Source organism: Hippocampus comes, unplaced genomic scaffold (assembly GCF_001891065.2).
Source record: "Hippocampus comes isolate QL1 unplaced genomic scaffold, H_comes_QL1_v1.1 scaffold174, whole genome shotgun sequence".
Classification (NCBI taxonomy): domain Eukaryota; kingdom Metazoa; phylum Chordata; class Actinopteri; order Syngnathiformes; family Syngnathidae; genus Hippocampus; species Hippocampus comes.
The window spans coordinates 4,167,590-4,186,285 of NW_017805983.1; the positions used below are offsets into that span (position 1 = coordinate 4,167,590).

Consider the following 18,696-nt stretch of genomic DNA (forward strand, 5'->3'; position numbering starts at 1 on the left):
CTATTCTCTAAAAAGTACAAACACACCTTTCCTTTGTTTGCTTTGCTGACTCACAGAGCGAAAGCGAAGGAGCTCTGGGAGTGGATGAAAGAGCTGGAAGCTGAGAAGTTTGAGCTGCAATACCAGATCACCAGCAAAAAATATGAGGTACGTGTACATCTGTATTTTGTGAGCGGGTGACCTTGTTAACAATGCAAAAATTGGGAGCTCGACAGAAGTGGCAAAAGTACTCCCTCCAGGTAGATATAAACATACTTGTATAAAAATGACTGATAAAAGTACAAGTACATATTTAACACCTACGCTTAAGCAAAAGCATATAAGCAGACCCAGATATGTATATTAGTACTTAAGAAAAAAGTATAGTATAATTCCTGTTTTGATAACTTCTCTGCTTACAAAATAGTTTTTTTTTTTTTATTGTTACTTTTCATGGTGGTCACAGGACATATTGACAAAAAAAATATATTTTTTTCTGAGTTATATTGACAAAGTATGTGGTAACAATGTTTTGAGTATGTGTTGTGATGCTGATCTCATCATTATTTGATATTATTTGATGACATGTTGTCTAAGAGCTAGCTAGCATTGGCAGGATCACCTCTCAAAATGTCTTCCCATTGCTTTTCTAAGGTTCCGAACTGAGTGACTAAAATGCTAAATGAGCTAATGTTACACCTTGTGTATTTTTTCCAGACTTGATGGGAAAAATGTAAACATCAGAAGCTTTGGTGGGGCAGAAAGTACAGATAACAGTTTTCAAATGTAGAGAATGGGAATAAAAATCATTAGAAAAATAAATACTCACATAAATGTACAGATACTGTACCTGCAAAATCTAGTTAAGTACAGTGCAGTACAAGTGCAGTTACAAACATTGTAGCCTCTGAGGGAAGCAAAAAAAAAAAAGTCAGGAAAAGCCTACTAGAACATTTTTAAATTGTTTGGCATTAATCAGAGGCAGGTTAGATGGCGGCAGGTGTGTACTGACTTCCATTTAACATGTGTTTGATTGTGAATGGTTAATTGCGAACACAGCCACACCGCCAGTTACAAGTGGATGTGCCCACTTGTGTCACCACATAATCGCAACTTTTGTTTTTCTTTCCTCAAAGAGATTTTGAAAAATTAAATTGTGTTGCACAGGAATGGTGGAGAAAAAAAAGCTGTGTGGACTTTTGTGTGTCGCCTTTTTTTCGATCCACTGTTAATGTCACTCTACAATGCAGGTGTACCTGATGTGAATACATAACATGCCGAAGTCAAACTTTGATCTTTTCTTCTTTGCAGATCAACGTACTCCGGAACCGTGTCAGTGACCACCAGAAAACGTATAAACACTCAAAATTTCATTTCATGCAGCTCCTGCCTGCAGCCTGCATGTCATCTTTCTTCAAAATGAACATTCATATTAAGTGTTGTTTTGTTTTTTTGATTAAGTGGAATAGCAACCATTGAACTAGTATCTTTTTGAGCAGAACCCATAACATTTCACGTTAATTTCCAAAAGGAGCTCGTCCACTGAATTGTGCACGTCTCTGCTGAGTAAACTCCCGCTTTGATGATGCTGCAATATGACTAAAAAGGGAGTAATGGGGAGCATTCCTGTTCTGATTGTTCTAACTGGATGAGCTGGCTGCATGGTTGGGTGCGGCGCAGCTGTCAAGAGTCCACACCTCCGGCACAGAATGTTTCACACAACGTACTGCTAACTGACGTGTTATTTTTGGAACGGCAGGATGATGAGAATGAGAGCAAGAAAGGCTGTTTGCGAATGCGCTCTGTGTTTTCCACAGATCCAAGAGGACCAAGAGAGGCCTGAGGAAATAAATGAAGCTGGAATAAGATGGAGGTTGAAATCAAGCAAGCTCAAACCAATCCTCACTCGCAACTCTTTCCAAATAACAGCCATCACGTATACACAGGCTGCATCATGACTTACCATTACTGTATTTATGGATGTTGAATAAATCATTTCATTTTTTTTTTCTCTTGACTTTGTGAACAGTCAATCTGGGCAAGTTCACCTCTTGACACAGCACCGTCGGAATGAAAAGCCCAAAAAGCCGAAAGCAAAGAAAAAATGAGACGGGTTCCTTATGAGAGACAGGCACTGACTTGACTGGGACTGTTGAAATGATCCCAAGGTCACAAAACTGACACATAGCTGAGGTTCAAGAAAATGCTGGAAGTCTTCATTCAATGATCAATAAAAACCATGAACAAGAAACAGGGAACTTGAGGTGTAAAGACATGCAAAGGGGGAAATACATTAAAAAAAAAAAAAAAAAAGATTTGGATTTCAACGAGTTTGTACCTTGTACCAGGTTTGTAGTGAGAAATGTGACGGTGTATCATTACATCGTTTGTTGTGCAAAAATATGACTAGATTACCATTGCAGATTTGGTGTACAGAAAAAAAGCAGTTCTTCCGTGACTGAGTGACAGTAAATGCTGGTAAGTATATGCCTCTTATACATTTCAACAAAACTTTAACTGCATCGGCGTGTCCTAATTTCAAAGCAGTCAAATTAAATCTACTCATGAAAAGAGAGAACGATAATTGTCAACCATCTCCATTTTGTTATCGCAATAGCATAAATGCATACAACATTATTGGAAAAATACCAATGTGTTGTTCAAAACTTTTTTTTTTTTTTAATCCTTTGTATAGATTCACAGTCACCCAGGTTCATGATAACCCGCAAAAGATGACTCGAGGAAACTGAACTCACCCTTTGTGTTGTTTTGTCTTGTTTTCCAAGAATGACTTGAGCAATAGAGTAACGATTTGCGACGTCTTTGTTCCATTTGTTTGCTTAAGTTTATTCATTAGACTATGGAATGGTTGGGCATGATAAAAAGAATTCCCAAATACCAATTCTGTGTTTTGAATTCCTCATTTTATTCATAAAACAGAAAAAACATGTTAAAAAATAAGCAAGGTGGAACATGAAATATAAATCAATTAATTTGCCTGCTTATAACATTAACAGAAAAGGAACATTCAGAGTTAATTGTACACATCGTTAAACATACTGTCGCGGTGAGTTTAATGAGTTGCCAGTAGCGGGTTAATATAGCAAACGCAATGTAACCGTGTCACATGTTTCCACAGTGTAACATAGTTTGTCCTATTTTCATGTTTCAAAATATACCAATGAGTAAGAACATTTTAAGTCGTGATCATTTGAGGAGATCCTAACGTCTCCTCCTGATTTAAAGGCTAATGCTAACTTATACCAAGCCAGGCTAGGCCAACTGTCTTACATGGGATAGATTTCTCCTTTAATATCATTCTGGTAAACTAAAACAATTTCCCCGTAACTCAGTGTTTAGCAAGAAATTAAATTAACAAAGCACACGTTCCCATTTTTCTTTCATTCATAATCATCATCATCTCCTGAGTCCTCAAGGTCACAAGAAAGATGTGATTAGAAGTGATATATTTAACCTTTTTCACGACATACACATACTACTCAACAGAAGCCATAAAAAAACCTCACACGCAAGTTAACCAAGCAAAAAACAAAAACTAAACACACTTGCCCATTTCTATACACAGATGCAAACCAATCCAAATTAAATACATACAACACCGCAGGATTAATAATGACGTTTCAAAGGGTTTTTTTTTCTTCCAACATAATATGTAGAGCAATGATAAGATTCAGAATTGCTCAAGCCCTTTTAGTGCGCCGGTTGTGAAGGCGATAATTTTACCCTCCATGTCGCAAGGGTGTGGCCTCAACAGTGTCTTAACATGCTGATTTCCATCTAGACGCACACACAAAGATCCATGAAAAGAGGCAGAGGTAAAATGAAAGGAGGAATTAATCCCACTGCTGTGCATTTACCAACCCTCAATTGTGAACACACAGGCATTCCAATAGTATACCTCTGGGCAAACGTGGCGTCGCTCCCCAGCTTCCACATCACTCGATAATCTGCACGGACCTGTACGCCGCCGTTGTGCTGTCGTTGACGAATAATGACTTGCTCATTCCTATCTGTGGATCAGACAGTTCAAAAACATGAGCAGTTAGAGGAAGTCCACCTTGACAAGACTCATTTAGCGGTTGTGAACATTCTCAAGTGCAAATGTTTACAACAAACAACCTCCAAAACAATAAGCTATGCTAGCAACAACATCGTGATTCATGACTAAAACTGAAGACCTTGTGAAGTGAAAACAAAAACGTCTTATAAAATTGGCACGCCATAGAGAAGAGTTTTGCTAAGAAGCCTGTCAAATCTGAATGGATTGAACAGGATATAAAATTGAGACATTCTCTTGGCTATGTGAACAAGTCTGCAGAAAACGCTGAAAACACTCCACGCTCAGCTTTCATTTGTCAATCAAATACATAATGAATGTACAGTACTGTATTTGTCTTTCGTCTTTCTTATGCCTGCACATCATGACATGTTTGAGCCATAAAAATATAGACGTTTAAAGCCGGTGACAAACAAAATGCTGGCGTTGAAACATTGAGCGCTAGCCACCAGCTAGCTAGGGGGCTAACAGGCTTCCGGATGCCTCGACCCAGCAGCAGGATCGTTCAATATTAAGTCCGCATAACAGGGACACTTTCGGGAAAGTTAACCGCTTTTCAAGACGGTGGCAATGTTATTCAACCTGTGGCTCACACCACAACAGACTTTAGAGCACATGCTTCCTGCTAGCTATATACACACAATGCTTTACGTTTCAATATATTACAATAGCCTGAAAAACACAAAATGCCAAATACTTCAGAAATTAAACTAAAAAAACAAGCTGTTTTATAAATAGTGGCATCCAGAGTAGATGCATTTTTTTCTGGGTGTAGGCATAGTTAATTACCTAACTGCATGCTGCATTGGTAGAAATGCTGCAAGTAATTATAACTAGTAAATCATAATTGTGCCTGAGAGCCACTGATGACAACACAGGTGCTCAGCTCTTATATAACGGGGGAAGGGCAACACATGCGCTGGATGTTCAAGTGCATCGCTGGGTGCTGTTTTAGCCATTTAAAAAAAAAAAAAAAAAAAAAATTGAATTGGTGAAAAAATGCTGCATCTCCACAATTGACTATTTGGACAGGTCTCCGTCTTTCCACATGTTTACAGCAATTATCTTTTATTAACATGTATTATGGATTACGATACAAATAAAAATATATACTGCACACAAATAAGTTCCATTAAATTGTACTTAAATAAAAATTGTTTAAAATTAAAATGCAATTAAATTGTACTTAACTGCACTGCACTTTTGTAGTGTTTTTTTTTTTGTACCATGAGTGCTAACTGTAACACACTTAAAGAATCACTGCAATATTACTTGTACATGTTTTCCCTTCTTTAGTTGAGATCTTGTTGCTCAAAAATATGCGCCATTCAGCATGTCACATTTCTCTTTATGCAAAGTAGCAGACTGTGCTTGTCTTCTTGACGGCTACATTTCAGAATCTTTGTGTCCTGCCCTTTTTTTAATGTCTCAGTTTTCCTCCATTACTCCTCCCACAATAGATGGCGAGTGCTGCGAACCAGTCTGCCAGGATTCCAAACAGACTGTTTCCGTGTTCACGAAAGAACTTGGGTGGGGCTGGACAGAGAAAGTGAATGTGCAGCCAGACTAATAAAACACACGAGAATACACACTACTAGCCATGTTTTGTGTGTGTGTGTGTGTGTGTGTGTGTGTGTGTGTGTGTGTGTGTGTGTGTGTGTGTGTGTGTGTGTGTGTGTGTGTGTGTGTGTGTGTGTGTGTGTGCATGCGGCTGCGGACCCAAAAGAGTTAACTGTGCATGTTGTATTGTACTGTTTTTGTTATGTACCTTTTTCAAGATGCTTTGTAAGTTCTTGTCATTCCATAAGTGGTAGAGGAGCACAGAGGCTGCTTTGCTGGCTTTGGGAAAAGAGCTGGAAGAAGAAGATGAGAAAAAAAAAAAAAAACAATTCTCTGAAATGACTACATATTTTAAGCCATATTGTAACCTTCCAGATGGAGTTTCACAAGATACATCCCTGTTTGGTTTCCAAATGTCGACAAACAGTTTATTTGAATAAGCTAAAACTTTGGCCCCACCGTACACCAAGCGACGCGGCCCAAAGCGACCCAACTGTCGCTCAGTGTGGAGCATTCTGCTCCTAGTTTTCAAGAGCGGCAACTAGTTTTAATGCGATTCGAAATTTTGATAGCACATGAACAGCATCACAACAGTCAATACAAATGCCATGTCGTGTCACGTGAGTTTTGGTTTCCAGTTACAAAGTGAGATTCATCTAGCTTCTGCCAAGCAAGCTGTGCCATTACAGTTTATACAGTGTGTGTGTGTGTGTGTGTGTGTGTGTGTGTGTGTGTGTGTGTGTGTTTTGTCTGTTTATTTATAAATATAAAACACACACACATACACACACTTAACTACATTTATAATGTCACATGTATGTATGCATGGCTAAAAAGGGAAGCGTGGAGAGTGTCAGTGAAATGCACTTATACAGTCAATGAATGAGGTCATCATTGACATTGTCACACTCCCCTTTATTTCGAGCTTGTTTTCTCTTTTTGCATAACTATAATAAGCTAGAACGCCCAGGGCATTAAATGTTGTTTGTGGTTCACTACAAATTTTCCAAGTACAGCAATTGTCCAATTCGGTCACATTTGGGACACGTCTGCGGCGGGCGAGAGGCTTATTTCACCTTGGCTTCAGTTTCAAATCTTAGAAACCCACCCATTCCCACTGAGGTCAGCCAGTGATGACACCAAATCGGCATCGATAAACTTCTTGTTGACCTCCGTGTCCGCCATCATGAGATTGCGCACTGTGTTGCAAGCTGTCGCTATGTTTTCATCAGAGTGGCCCAGCTCTCGGGGGCCGGCAGCGAGGAGGCTGGTGAGCTCTGGCAAAACCTGCTTTGCTACACAAAAGACACGAGACACTCAGCGCTGCTGCCTGGAAAGGAGACGACTACAGATCGCGCATGGTTCTGCATAACATGTGACGCTTCTCACCCATGGTGGCCTGCAAGCCGCTGGTTCGACCAATGTTACCCAGCAGGGACACAGCGGCCTTCTGCAGGCTTGACTTAGGTGACCTCAACAGAGGGGCAATGTGCATCAGAGCCCCCAACTTCTGGACCAGAATCTGGCTCATGGCACTGGACCCCTGGAAGAGACAGATTTCATGAGTTGAAGTTGCGTCTTTCATTGCGCTGTCTTACGCAAAATATGCATATTCACGCTTTTCTCCGTAATGCTGACAATACAGTAGATTGTCAGTTGGAATTGCTTCCCAAAGGGCTTTCAAATCCTGTTCGTGCTTCGCCACAGAACACAGCTGCTACACTCCAGACCCCGGGGCCAGATCCGATCTGCCACATCGTTTTGCATTGCCAGCTAAAGGCAAATCATGTGTGTCGACGTCAATTTTTTTTTTTTTTTGGGTACGTGTGTGCGAAAATCTGTTCCAAAATTCTCTTTACTTTTAATACTGTTGAGATATTAAGTATTTATTTTACGAAACCTCTTTGGAAAATGAATTGAACAACATAACTTGAGCAATCACTAAGACTAGCTAAAAGGTTGACACATCCCTGCTTCAAATGACATGTTTTTTGTAATAGCAACACAAAAAATAAAAAAAAAGATCAACCATCTTATGCCCGAAGACAGCTGGGATAGGCTCCTGCAGCCTCCGCGACCCTTGTGAGGATAAGCGGATCGGAAAATGAATGAATGAATGGATAAACCAGCTTAAAACTTTTTTTTGTTTAAATCTCACAGCCTTGTGGAAAACGTGCATGATCTGATGAAACCAAGATTGAACATTTTGGCCTTGATTCGAATGTGGCAAAAACAATACTTGTCATCACCAAAAGAACACTATCCCTACAGGAAAGGGTGCTGGCAGCAAAATGAATGAATTGGGGGAAGGGGGGGGGGGTCCTTCAGGCAAAAGTGGGGCCTTAAACAAGGTGGAGGTAATCATTAACATTTTTAAATATGAGTCACTGTTAGCACAAAACCTTCAGACGTTTCTTCAAAACCAGAAAAATGTCAGGAAAAGCCAACTAAAACATCTACATTTTATTTTATTTTATCTACATCATAAAAACCTAACAATTGAACACAGGCGTGTCGACTTTTTATACCCACTGTGTTCTGTATCTACAAAAGGACTTACAAGGTCTTTGCTGGCAGTCAGGTTCTGCAGCGCACCGCAGCACGCCTCCAAGGTGGCGTCTTTCTGAGACGAGCTGAGCAGAGACAAGTAGGTCTGCATGGCTTTGGGATGGCACAACCACTTGGCACCTGTCGGGTCACCTTCGTTGAGCATTCCTCGAACGTTATCAAATGAAAACTGAAGAGAAGAAGAGGAGGAGGACCTGGTCACCTTAGACAAGATGGTCCGCGGGGTTTCAGTAATTTCATTTTTTTTGGGGTTGTTATTGACCTGCTTTTGAACCTTGCCGCTCTTGGGGCTGAAGCATCCGACCGTCGGGCTTCTCCTGCCAGATTGGCTCTCTGTCGTAGGGATGAAGTCAGCAAAGCACTTGGGGGACTCGCTCTCCAGCTGGTAGGTCAAATTATGGAGGATGCATGCACAATTCTCCACAGACTACATGAAGGGCACGGACAGGGAGAAAGTTCAAGTCAATCCATCTATTTAATATTTAAGTTTCACTTTTTGAATTGAACGACTGAATTGGATGACATTCTAATTTATTCAGCTGCGCCTGGACATACTCAAGAATTCCCTTTATGATGACTAAAGATTTAAGCAACCGAACACAGGCTACCTTTCCTTGTATCCATTTCGAGAATAACAAAGGTTGAACACTCTCAACTGTGTACAGATGCCGAAGGCTAGATTGACAGGAAAAGCCAGTGCAACCCATTTAAAAAGGAGTTGCTTGTGCGTGCAAATGATCTGAAGCATGAATTCATTATATAAACTGTGAGCGTCACATGAGGCATGGGAGTGCAGTTCACACTACTGATCATTCCAGTCAGACAGCCAATGAGGCGAATGTCATAACATGATCTTGAAGTTTTTAAAAATTATTTTACTGTGGTTAATAACACACAAAGAACGCTATACGTTTCCTTCTTTCTATTGCAGGTTTCTTTTATGGAGACGTGAGGGCATCAGAGGTGACGGCTTAGGCTGTACAGTTTTTGCAAGCCAACTGACATTGGTGCAGTGTTGCAAAATTGCCGCCTGGCAAGAAGTTTTTCTGTCCCTGACTGCAGTTCAGCGCCAGTTTGAGAAGATTTATGGCCACCACGCCGCTCCGGCAGGGGCAGGAAAATTTCTTGCCAGTCAGCAATTTTGCAATGCTGCACCAATGTCAATTGGCAGACCAAGGGCAAGGGATTGATAAAATGACTTGTCTGAGCACTGACTAGCACCCATTTTAAGCTCTGCCACAACAGCATGCGGGCCTTTCAGAGAATGAGCCGGCCAAACCTTGTCATCGGGGTTGTTGTCAGCCACGCAGGACTGAAGGTAGCACATGAGGGAGTCGATAAGTCCACGGCAGTCTCTCATGGCCGTCCTCTCTCTCACTTGAGCGCAGCTCAGGTTGCTGCAAACATTTGAGGCTTTGGCTCAGTGAGATTCTTTCATAAGAAGGGCAGCTTTGTATTCAGTTTGAAGTCTACAGAAGTGAACAAAAGGCCCATCCTGCTGTACAAATCCTATGAAAAGTCATAAATAGTTCACTCTTTGTCCTCACCAAGTAAATCAATTCGCGACTAAACCAAAACAGTGCACTCGTTGAAAACTACAGACATTTCACAAAACTACTCGTTGCGGTTTGTAGTTTTGCCTCATTGCGTAACACGTAGTTTGTCTCACTGGTATGCCCAAGTTGTCCTACTCGTGAGAATAAAAAGAGCGTCCTAAATAATGCCTGGGCCTTCAACTGGATGACGAATCCCTTTTTATTTGAGATTCCGCTTTCCACTACTTTATGACAAGCCTATGGGCAAAAGTGTTTTCCATGATATCCTGAAGCGCTCTCACCGCAGGCACCCGGTGGTGTTGTAGAAAACCTCAGGGTGGATGTTGTTGGTGACGCTGTCGTCCGACCAGCGGGTGAACGGCACCACCACGTTCTCGGTCAGGGCGGGCAGCGCCGTGGCGATAAGTTCCCCCTTTAGCTCATCGGCGGAGGACAAGTTCCACAGCAGGCCTAACATTGTCAAAGAAAACCTTCGTTTTTCCCCTCGCCCTGCGTGATATTTTGCCCGTGTTCAAATACGGCACCTGTGATCTGCTTCTGTGTCTCACTACAGTCGGTCTCCTTTAGTAACTGCAGGGCTTTGGCGATACCGCCGCAGTGTTGAACCTGCAGCTTGTTCTTGTGGTTCTTGAACACCAGGTTCCTCAAGGCTCCAGCGGCGGCCTGACTCACAGCAGGACTGGGGCTGCGCAGCAGAGTCACCAGAGTGGGGATCCCGCCAAGCTGGAGAACCTGATTGAGAAACATTCGCATTGGGCTATGGGAGTGCAGACACTAATCCAGTGCTGCATTTGAAGCTGCAGTGATACGTGATGGACTCCTTTGGTCATGTTAACATCCAGCAGAATTTGCTTTTTGTGGTTTGAAGAAAGCTGGACTTCAAGAGATTGCTTTGCTGAATAGACGAGAATTTTATCGTTCTTATTTCTTACTTCTTTTGCTGAAGCCACAATAATAATCGCAGTCATTGCTATCCACAGTGTTGGTGTAGAAAGGCGCAGCTATTTTGCCCGCTCGGCAGACACAATCGTGGGCACACCCGATTCGTCGATTAACTTCCACACATAGTGTCAAAAACAGCATTGTTTTACTTGAGAAAAAGGAAAGAAACCATTGTAATTTCCTGCCGCTTGCTGTTGCCGATAAGGTAGCTCGTGCTTTTGTGACCACGAGGATTTTTCCAATTCTTTGCGAATAGACTATCCACGGGAGTCTTGTAAAGACACTTCACCCGCTCCCAAAATGCAGCTCCATAATTCCTAACCAGAACCAGGAGCAGAGATAGATACCTTGACGAGCTTGTGCTAGTTTAGCAATTGAGGAGAAGCCGACGCGCCAAGGACTTGCGGTTCCAACATTTCGAAAAGGCGCTTCGGAGTATAAGGCGCACCTTCAATGAATGGTCTATTTTGAAACTGTTTTCATATATAAGGCGCACCGCTTTATAAGGCGCATAGAATAGAAGCTACAATAGTGGCTGTGGTTACGTTATGCATCCACTAGATGGAGCTACGCTAAAGGGAATACATTATCATACAATACACAACCGCTGCAGCTGTAACAAAGCACTTTACAGAACATTTAAAATACGACGTCCAAGAAATCAGAATATTGATCCATATATAAAGAGTATCGGATTATAACGTACACTGTCGGCTTTTGAGAAATTAAATGCTTTGAGGTGCGCCTGATTGTGCGGAAAATATGGTACTTGCTTCAAAAAGCTCGCTTTTACGCTCTGACCTCTTGTTTGGCACGATCGTCTTTAAAAGTGGTTTGCTGAATGATGGTGGCACCACACTGCTGGAACTTCTCCTCAGGGTGAGACAAGAACTCGACAGCTTCCTTGATTGTCAAATCCGATGCGTTCAGTGAACTGTTGATGCTGCAGATGCACACATGCAGTTTAGTAGGAGCGCACGTTTCTTCTGTTGCATCCGATATGGCTACAAGAAATAAACTCACGCTGATTGCTGTTCCATCCTGGACGTTTTGATAAACTGAGACTGGTCGGGAGGCGCTTCTAAAAACCGCTGTTGGCCCATTGCCGTGGGGAAGCCATTGCTCGTGGAGTACGTGCTAAGTCTCTTGACTTGAGTCTGGGTGGTCTGCCCTTTGGCTCTCTGCCAAATAACAAATGCAAATGAACTGAAATGAATGATAAAAACATGTCAGCAACTTCCCAGGAGAAAAAGTGATCACCCTGATGCTCGCAGGAGCCAAGGCGGGATCACTGCGGCTGGGTTTCATCCCGACGGTATTTTGAGGCCAGTTGGAAGCATTGATTTGTTGTTCCCATCCACCAGTGGTGCTGAGGTGTCTTGCTCCCAGGCTTTTTGTGGACAGAGACCGACTCTTTTGGGCATATTGCTACAAAACGGGGGGGAGAGAAGCTCTGTTTTATTTGGAGAAACAGCAATGTGAAAACGGGCTTATGTGCTGGGTTAATGTGGATAAAGTTTATTTTTCCTCATGCGCACCAGGTGGGAGAGGACTCAGTAGCAAGGCTGCAGGCTTTTGTTTTTCTTTCACTCTTCTGTTTATGTGGAGGGCAGCAGAAAGCACAGAACAATCACACAGACCAAGAGCAGGAAACATAATAGCTGCAACTGGAGACTGCCCACAAGAGCAGCTAAAGACAGCAGTGCTTTGTGCGCAGCACTGGCACAACCTGAATTCACAGACCCAGCCGGTGCAATTAAAATCGTATCTAATTACAGATTGTTGCGTCATCAGTTAATTTTGTTTGTGAATGTCTCGCCGTGTCCTCTGATGACATCTCAGTAAATATGCACCATAATTAATCACTGCAAATGATTAATGCCGAATGCAATATCGCTGTTACCTAAATGGCATTGGCCTTCTGCATCCTGTTTTTTTCTTCGACTTGCTTCAGAGCACACAGGTCTTAAATTTTACAGTTATCTAATGTAGTACTTACTGTATTATGAGGGGAGGACGATAAACATGGACAATGTGTTTATTGTCTCCCCTGCCCCAAAAAAAGAAAAAAACAGCTTGTATGCTGTGTTTCAATAAGGTTGATTGCAACTCAGTGCACTTTATTTGAAAAATGTTAATTTTATTTGATATCTCTCTCTCTCTCTCTCTCTCTCTCTCTCTCTCTCTCTCTCTCTCTCATATTGTATTATCACCTTGCTGCGAGACAAAGCAAGTTGCGTGAGGAAGATGAGAACTGCCTGGTCATGAGTGCATACACTAAGTAATGTTCATGCTCATCATGAATCACCAGAGGCTGGCAGGCCTTCCTATTAAACAGACACACCTTTCAACTGATGGCCTGCATTCAATTGCCCAGACATTAACTGGGGAGCTATTGGAACACTGGAACTGTCTGGGAATATTGGTTCTTTCCAGCGTCACCTGCTCCATCAAAACACACATTACTCTATGTATGTGTCATAATTAACGAGTAACAGATAAAGTTGACAGCCAGTAACAGAACAAAACTTGGACATTGTCAGCTCATCATTTTCACAAAGCAAGACAACCTTTTTGGTTTGGTGAAGTCTTCCTGTGTTTGTCTGGTCAATCGATAGGCAGTCACGTAACTTACCGTTTAACTGCAATTGTCCGTTTGTTTAACCTGCACTGACCTCGGAAGACAACTATGTTCAGCATCCTTGTTTAATGGATACCATTCGAAATCAATAGAATTCTTCCCGCAACATGAAACAGTAAAACCGTGGTTCAGCCAATGTTTTGCTTGGATTTAGGAGCCAAAATTTGGGATGCAACTCTCGTATCAGCGATCAGCAGTTTCTCACATATACTGTATCGCAAAATATTCTTCAAAGGAGAGGCTTCAAGCAGCACTCTGAGTTGAAGTTTACTGTCAAACTAAACATCAAATAATGTGACTTCAAACTAGTGATTTTAAAACAACCCCAACGCTTTCAGTGTCCACTTGCTAAATGCTGACACGCAATGCAAAATACCAAATAGGGGCTAAAGAATAGCATTTATGTTGCAGCAACAATAAAACAATCACAGACATATATTTGTTTCGTGAAAAAATAAAATAAAATAAAATAAATGTGTGGAGTTTGCATGTTCTCCCGGGCCTGCGTGGGTTTTCTCCGGGTACTTCGGTCTCCTCCCACATTCCAAAAACATGAATGGCAGGCTGATTGAACATTCTAAATTGTCACTAGGTGTGAGCGTGAGCGCAGATGGTTGTTCATCTCTGTGTGCCCTGCGATTGGCTGGCAACCGGTTCGGGGTGTCACCCGCCTACTGCCCGAAGATGGCTGGGATAGGCTCCAGCACCTCCCGCGACCCTTGTGAGGAAAAAGCGGATCGGAAAATGGATGGATGGATTGATGAAAATAAAATAAAATAACAAAAACAAAAACAATAAATATGACTGCAGCAACTGAGTCACTTTGTTGAGAAACTCTTCTTCATTTGTGTCTGGTTTGTGTCTGGGTGGCTGTATTTATTATGTTGCCCCCCAGTGGCCCACGTGCGCAAACCAGAAGGAGCACGAGGGCTGGATTATAAGCATTTCCAGTCCTTTCAAAGGGGAGAATAATTTGACAGTCCATCCATCCATTTTCCATGCCACCTATCCTCATTAGAGCTGTGGTTGAAGTGGAGCCTATCCCAGATGAATTTTGGCAAGAGGAGGGGTCGGGGGTACATCCAGGACTGGTTTCCAGTCAAACGCAAGGAGCATACAGACAAGAGTCATGCTTGCATGCAGGTCATGTCAGGAAGCCTAATCCAATACATTAATGATTAATTACAGAAGCATGGAAATGTTTGAATGACTAAACAGAAAAACATTATGAAGAATGTTTGGCTTTGTTTCTCTCAAGGTGCACAAAACGCAATGGGAGTGTTCCACAGGATTAACAATTACCGCTTTGTTGTACGCTGCCGACTTGGTTGAGACACTGCGACCGAAGGTGCCATTGGCTTTGGTGGGCAAAAACTGGAATGTTCCAAACTCGTCCAGTGGCGACAAGGGCGACACAGTGGGGCCTGTGGAAAGAGGACACTGATGAGGGTGGGAGGAATAAATAAATAAATAAATAAAGGAACAAAAAGTACACTACAACATGGCGGGATGTCACTAGAACAATTGGTAAACATGTCTGTCTTGATGAACAGAAGGAAACAAAAGATCCACTTCATGAGCATCAAAGGTACGTATGACAGAATAAGGCCATTAGTGGAACTTGATTGTTTTCAAGAGGAGTCATGTTTCCACCTTTGCCACAGTGTGTCATTAAGTTGGAAAAAGAATAACATAAAAAAAAAATTTTAAAAAAATACAACTGTTCCAAGAGGTTCTCTCATGCTATTCCCACATTGGTGCTTGAGTGTGAAAGAGATATGACATCATGTCACCTGCATGAACTTGTTTCAGCTCATTTGTTTGTCATGCGTGATTCATAAACGCATGCTAATCATGGCACAAAGACTGACGAAATCATTAAAGGATAATGGTGTGTTTGTCTCCCTGTTTCCAGTGTTGAAGGATATTTTACCAAGATGTTTCTCCGCCACGCTTTCTGCTCTTTGTATGTTATTAAAAAAAAAAAACAAAAAAATAAAACTAAATGTGTCATACGAGCAATACTTTAACCCAGGGGTCTGCAAACTGCAGCTCCAGAGTCACAGGTGGCTCTTTCATCTTTCTTTTGTGGCTCTCCGTGTCTTTGCAAGGTAAGGCAGGACAACTCAATGTGCTTCACACAACCAAAAGCACTTAAAAGTATTTCCAAACAAAACAACTGAAGACATTCAAAGGCAAAGCAAACAAAAGTAGCTTACTAAAAATGACTGAAATTAAGTACACTGGCGTAACGTTAAAAATTAAAAGCAACGTACAAAAATAACTTAAAGCAGCTTACATTTACTAAAAGACCATATGGTGAAATTCATTAAAAACATGCTTAAAAGACCTTTCATCAAAGAAAGCGGGGGAGGGAGCACTGTTTTCAACTAAGAGCATTTAAAAGCATTTACAGTTGGGATTGACTTTGCTTCTGTTGGCAACTTATTCCATCTGGATGCAGCATCACAGTTAGATGTCACATCACCACATTTGCTTTAAAACCCGGGCTTCACTAACTGACCTGAGTTTGCAGATCTATCATAAATCTGACAGCTGCATTGTTATCCTCACTTTAGATGTGTAAAGGGTTTTGTAGCTTCTAATGTTTTCTTTTTTTTTCCCTTTGTCTGTGTGAGCTCTTGGAGGTTTTCCACCCCTGCTCTAACATGTCCCATTCTATGATATGTACACGTAAGCTCTTTCGGGCTGATTGTACTATCCTATGCTGAATATTTCGTGTTAAAGACTGATTTGGGGGGGTGACTGGATGTTCCAATCCGGCTATTTGATCAAACAAACTATAGGAAAAATTAGTCCATAATGTCAGGAAAAATAGAATCAATAGAACCACCCATGAAATGATCTTTGTCACATTGGACTGAAGAGCAATCAAACAGCTTGTACTGGATAAACCAGTAATGTGCCAACATGTGGTAATGGGGAATTAATCAGCTTGGTTATAGTTGTTGTGGTTACGCCTATTTTTCTTTCTGCACTCGTGTTGTGCATTCACTAGGAAGCCTTAATGTGCGACTGTTAGCATGAAGACATCATGAAACCAACCTGGATTTTCAACCTAAAAAAACTTGCCCTACTTTTCTGTCTTGATCAAGCCAAGCTCGAGATGAGTGCCAAATATTTGTCAAAGCCAAATATTCCAATATCTTTCGGTTAGGCCCGAAGTGATCTTATCGACTGCACACCACATTTCACACTCATGATCACGTGTCACAAGGGGGTCAGCAAATGATTACATGCGACTGTATAGAAGCTATCCGACAGCTTCTCGTCTGCACTCGGACTCTCAGCTTCACAGAAGAAACTTTTCTCAGAGTTTTTCTCTCCGCTTTGTCTTTCTTTTCAGGCAAGCAGTCAAGCTGAAAAAGCTTGTGTCTGAGTATGAGGGGTCTTCTAAAGCCACTGGGCTGCATTCCTCTCTTGAAGGGAGCAAAACACCCGTGCAGGGAAAGTCGGACATCAAGTCGTTGAGCGGATGCGGCCACAGATCACATTCACATATTGACCCAAAAAAGGGTGAAGCCGGAGTGCATCTCATGCCGTCTCTCTGTGCACAACAGCACGACTATACCGCAACTGAACTGTTTATCTTTTTCAGGCCCCCAAAAGCAGTAAAACTCAAGTATCAAAGGGTACTAAAGTAGCAGTTTTGAAAGTGAAGATACTTTTAGGGTGTCAGAAATAGGGCCAACCAAGACTCCATCGTACATATTGTGATATACTGTAGGTTGCATTCGTTACATACGCACAGCCTAAAGTTTCCCGACCTTTTCTGAGACCAGGGACATATCGCCGCTATACTAAAATAATGGACTCTTTTTTTTCTTTTTTCAGAAAACACTCACAAAAAAATAAAAAAATAAAAATCCCGGGACCAAATTCTGATTTGATTGGATTCGTTCATTTCAGGGATACAAATAAAGAATCAGTTTAACTCGGGGTGTAGCCGATTTTAGCAGAGGTGGCCAACATCCTGAGGAAAAGCTTTCAAGGCAAAATCAAAAATATTGCTTTGTCAAAATATGACTTAGATCATGACTTTAAGAGACGAAAGATATTTAACTGTTGAAAAAAACATTGTGCCACAGCTACAAATAAAAACCAAAAATAATTTTATGGTGCACTTTCTGTCACCTAGTTCATGGGTCTGCCTTGCACTATATACCTCGCTGGCACAGAGAGATTAACATAATATCACTTTATGCGTTGTAAATAAATAATTTAAGGACCAATCAAGTGAAATCTTTTTTTTTCCATGTCTCCTTATGTCTAAACCAAACTGCTGCTGAAATACATTCCATGCATTTGCAATACTGAGTAGCTTTGTGGTGAAACATTTATGATTTTTAGTCATAATATCCCTTTAAGAGAAGCCGTAACGGCCACGCGATGAAAACAAGTTAAGGGAAAAGCACCCACAACAAACAGAAGGAAACATAATACTGTAATAAAAATGTCTACGCAAAGTAAAGCAAATCTCCCAGTGCTTATGTGTTCTAAAGAGTTTCCTCTAAAGAGTCCAAAGAGTTTCCTCTCAGCGCACGAGTCAATTAAAAACAGCATTTGGGTAATTTCTTTTTCAGAGTGTTGCTTAGTTGGAAGAGACTGTTTTCCAAGTTGCACCCGCGCAGGATTATTAGTAGCAAAGTTGTTACATACTTGTAGGAGTGCCGTTCTTGCCATGCTTGGATTTGCTCCTCTTGATAGTCTGCACTTGATCCAGCACGCGGTGAGCCCCAGTGTGCAGCCTGGCGTCGGACGGCAGAGCCAGCGACGTGTCCTCGACTCTCCCGATCGTCATGGCCGAACGCAGCGGCTCCGCAAGCATCATCTCTTGCTCGGTGCTCGGTCGATCGTTCGAAACGCTCGCTTGTCCGAACCAGCTGGCTCCTGAATTGAGCTGAGCTTCAAGCGCGCGGCGGAGGTGCGCACAAAAACACGAGAGGCGTGGAATCCGCTCCACCCTAGTCCTGCGCCGCGCCCAGTCGAGGTGGGAACGCGCTAGACAGATGACACGATGACGAGGACTGACTACTGCAAAACATGCAAACGAGGGCACGCTGCACAGTACCAACGATTTATACACGCCGCCGGAACGCGTATTTTAGAATGTGTTTATATTTCAGGATGAAGCAAGAGAGAATTTTAGCTGTGTGTGAGGGTTTGAGTAGTTGTGCATGAGCACACTACACACTAACACTACATACAGTAAGAATAGTGAAATGTTTCGCTTTTCTTATTTCAATTGTGACGATTCTAGCTTGAATGCCAAAATTCACTGCCGCAAGAAACAACGTTATTTAAATAGATATTAGGTAAGAATAAGCATTCTACCCCCCCCCCCCCCCCCC

At 41.9% G+C, this 18,696-nt stretch overlaps 2 protein-coding genes across 8 annotated transcripts in view; one reads left to right on the plus strand and one right to left on the minus strand.

The window, feature by feature from the left end:
- Window positions 1-1,996, plus strand: part of tnnt2a (troponin T type 2a (cardiac)) — an 8,086-nt gene extending 6,090 nt beyond the window's left edge. For all 7 annotated transcript variants that reach the window (XM_019890893.1, XM_019890895.1, XM_019890896.1 and 4 more), the window contains exons 13-15: window positions 57-147; window positions 1,291-1,331; window positions 1,797-1,996. In XM_019890893.1, the coding sequence (XP_019746452.1) occupies window positions 57-147; window positions 1,291-1,331; window positions 1,797-1,830 (166 nt within the window). In that variant the 3' untranslated portion in view covers window positions 1,831-1,996. The remainder of the gene's footprint in view (window positions 1-56; window positions 148-1,290; window positions 1,332-1,796) is intronic.
- Window positions 1,997-2,884: 888 nt separating this feature from the next.
- On the minus strand, window positions 2,885-18,313 carry pkp1a (plakophilin 1a). The gene is made up of 15 exons (XM_019890890.1): window positions 18,005-18,313; window positions 14,627-14,748; window positions 11,944-12,111; window positions 11,707-11,864; window positions 11,485-11,626; window positions 10,266-10,473; window positions 10,023-10,191; window positions 9,465-9,582; window positions 8,448-8,612; window positions 8,178-8,354; window positions 7,007-7,160; window positions 6,726-6,912; window positions 5,826-5,910; window positions 3,899-4,010; window positions 2,885-3,777 (listed from the first exon to the last, which is right to left on the minus strand). Exons 1-14 carry the CDS (start codon window positions 18,174-18,176, stop codon window positions 3,936-3,938), a joined length of 2,100 nt encoding a protein of 699 aa, XP_019746449.1. The 5' UTR covers window positions 18,177-18,313; the 3' UTR covers window positions 2,885-3,777; window positions 3,899-3,935.
- Window positions 18,314-18,696: the final 383 nt, after the last annotated feature.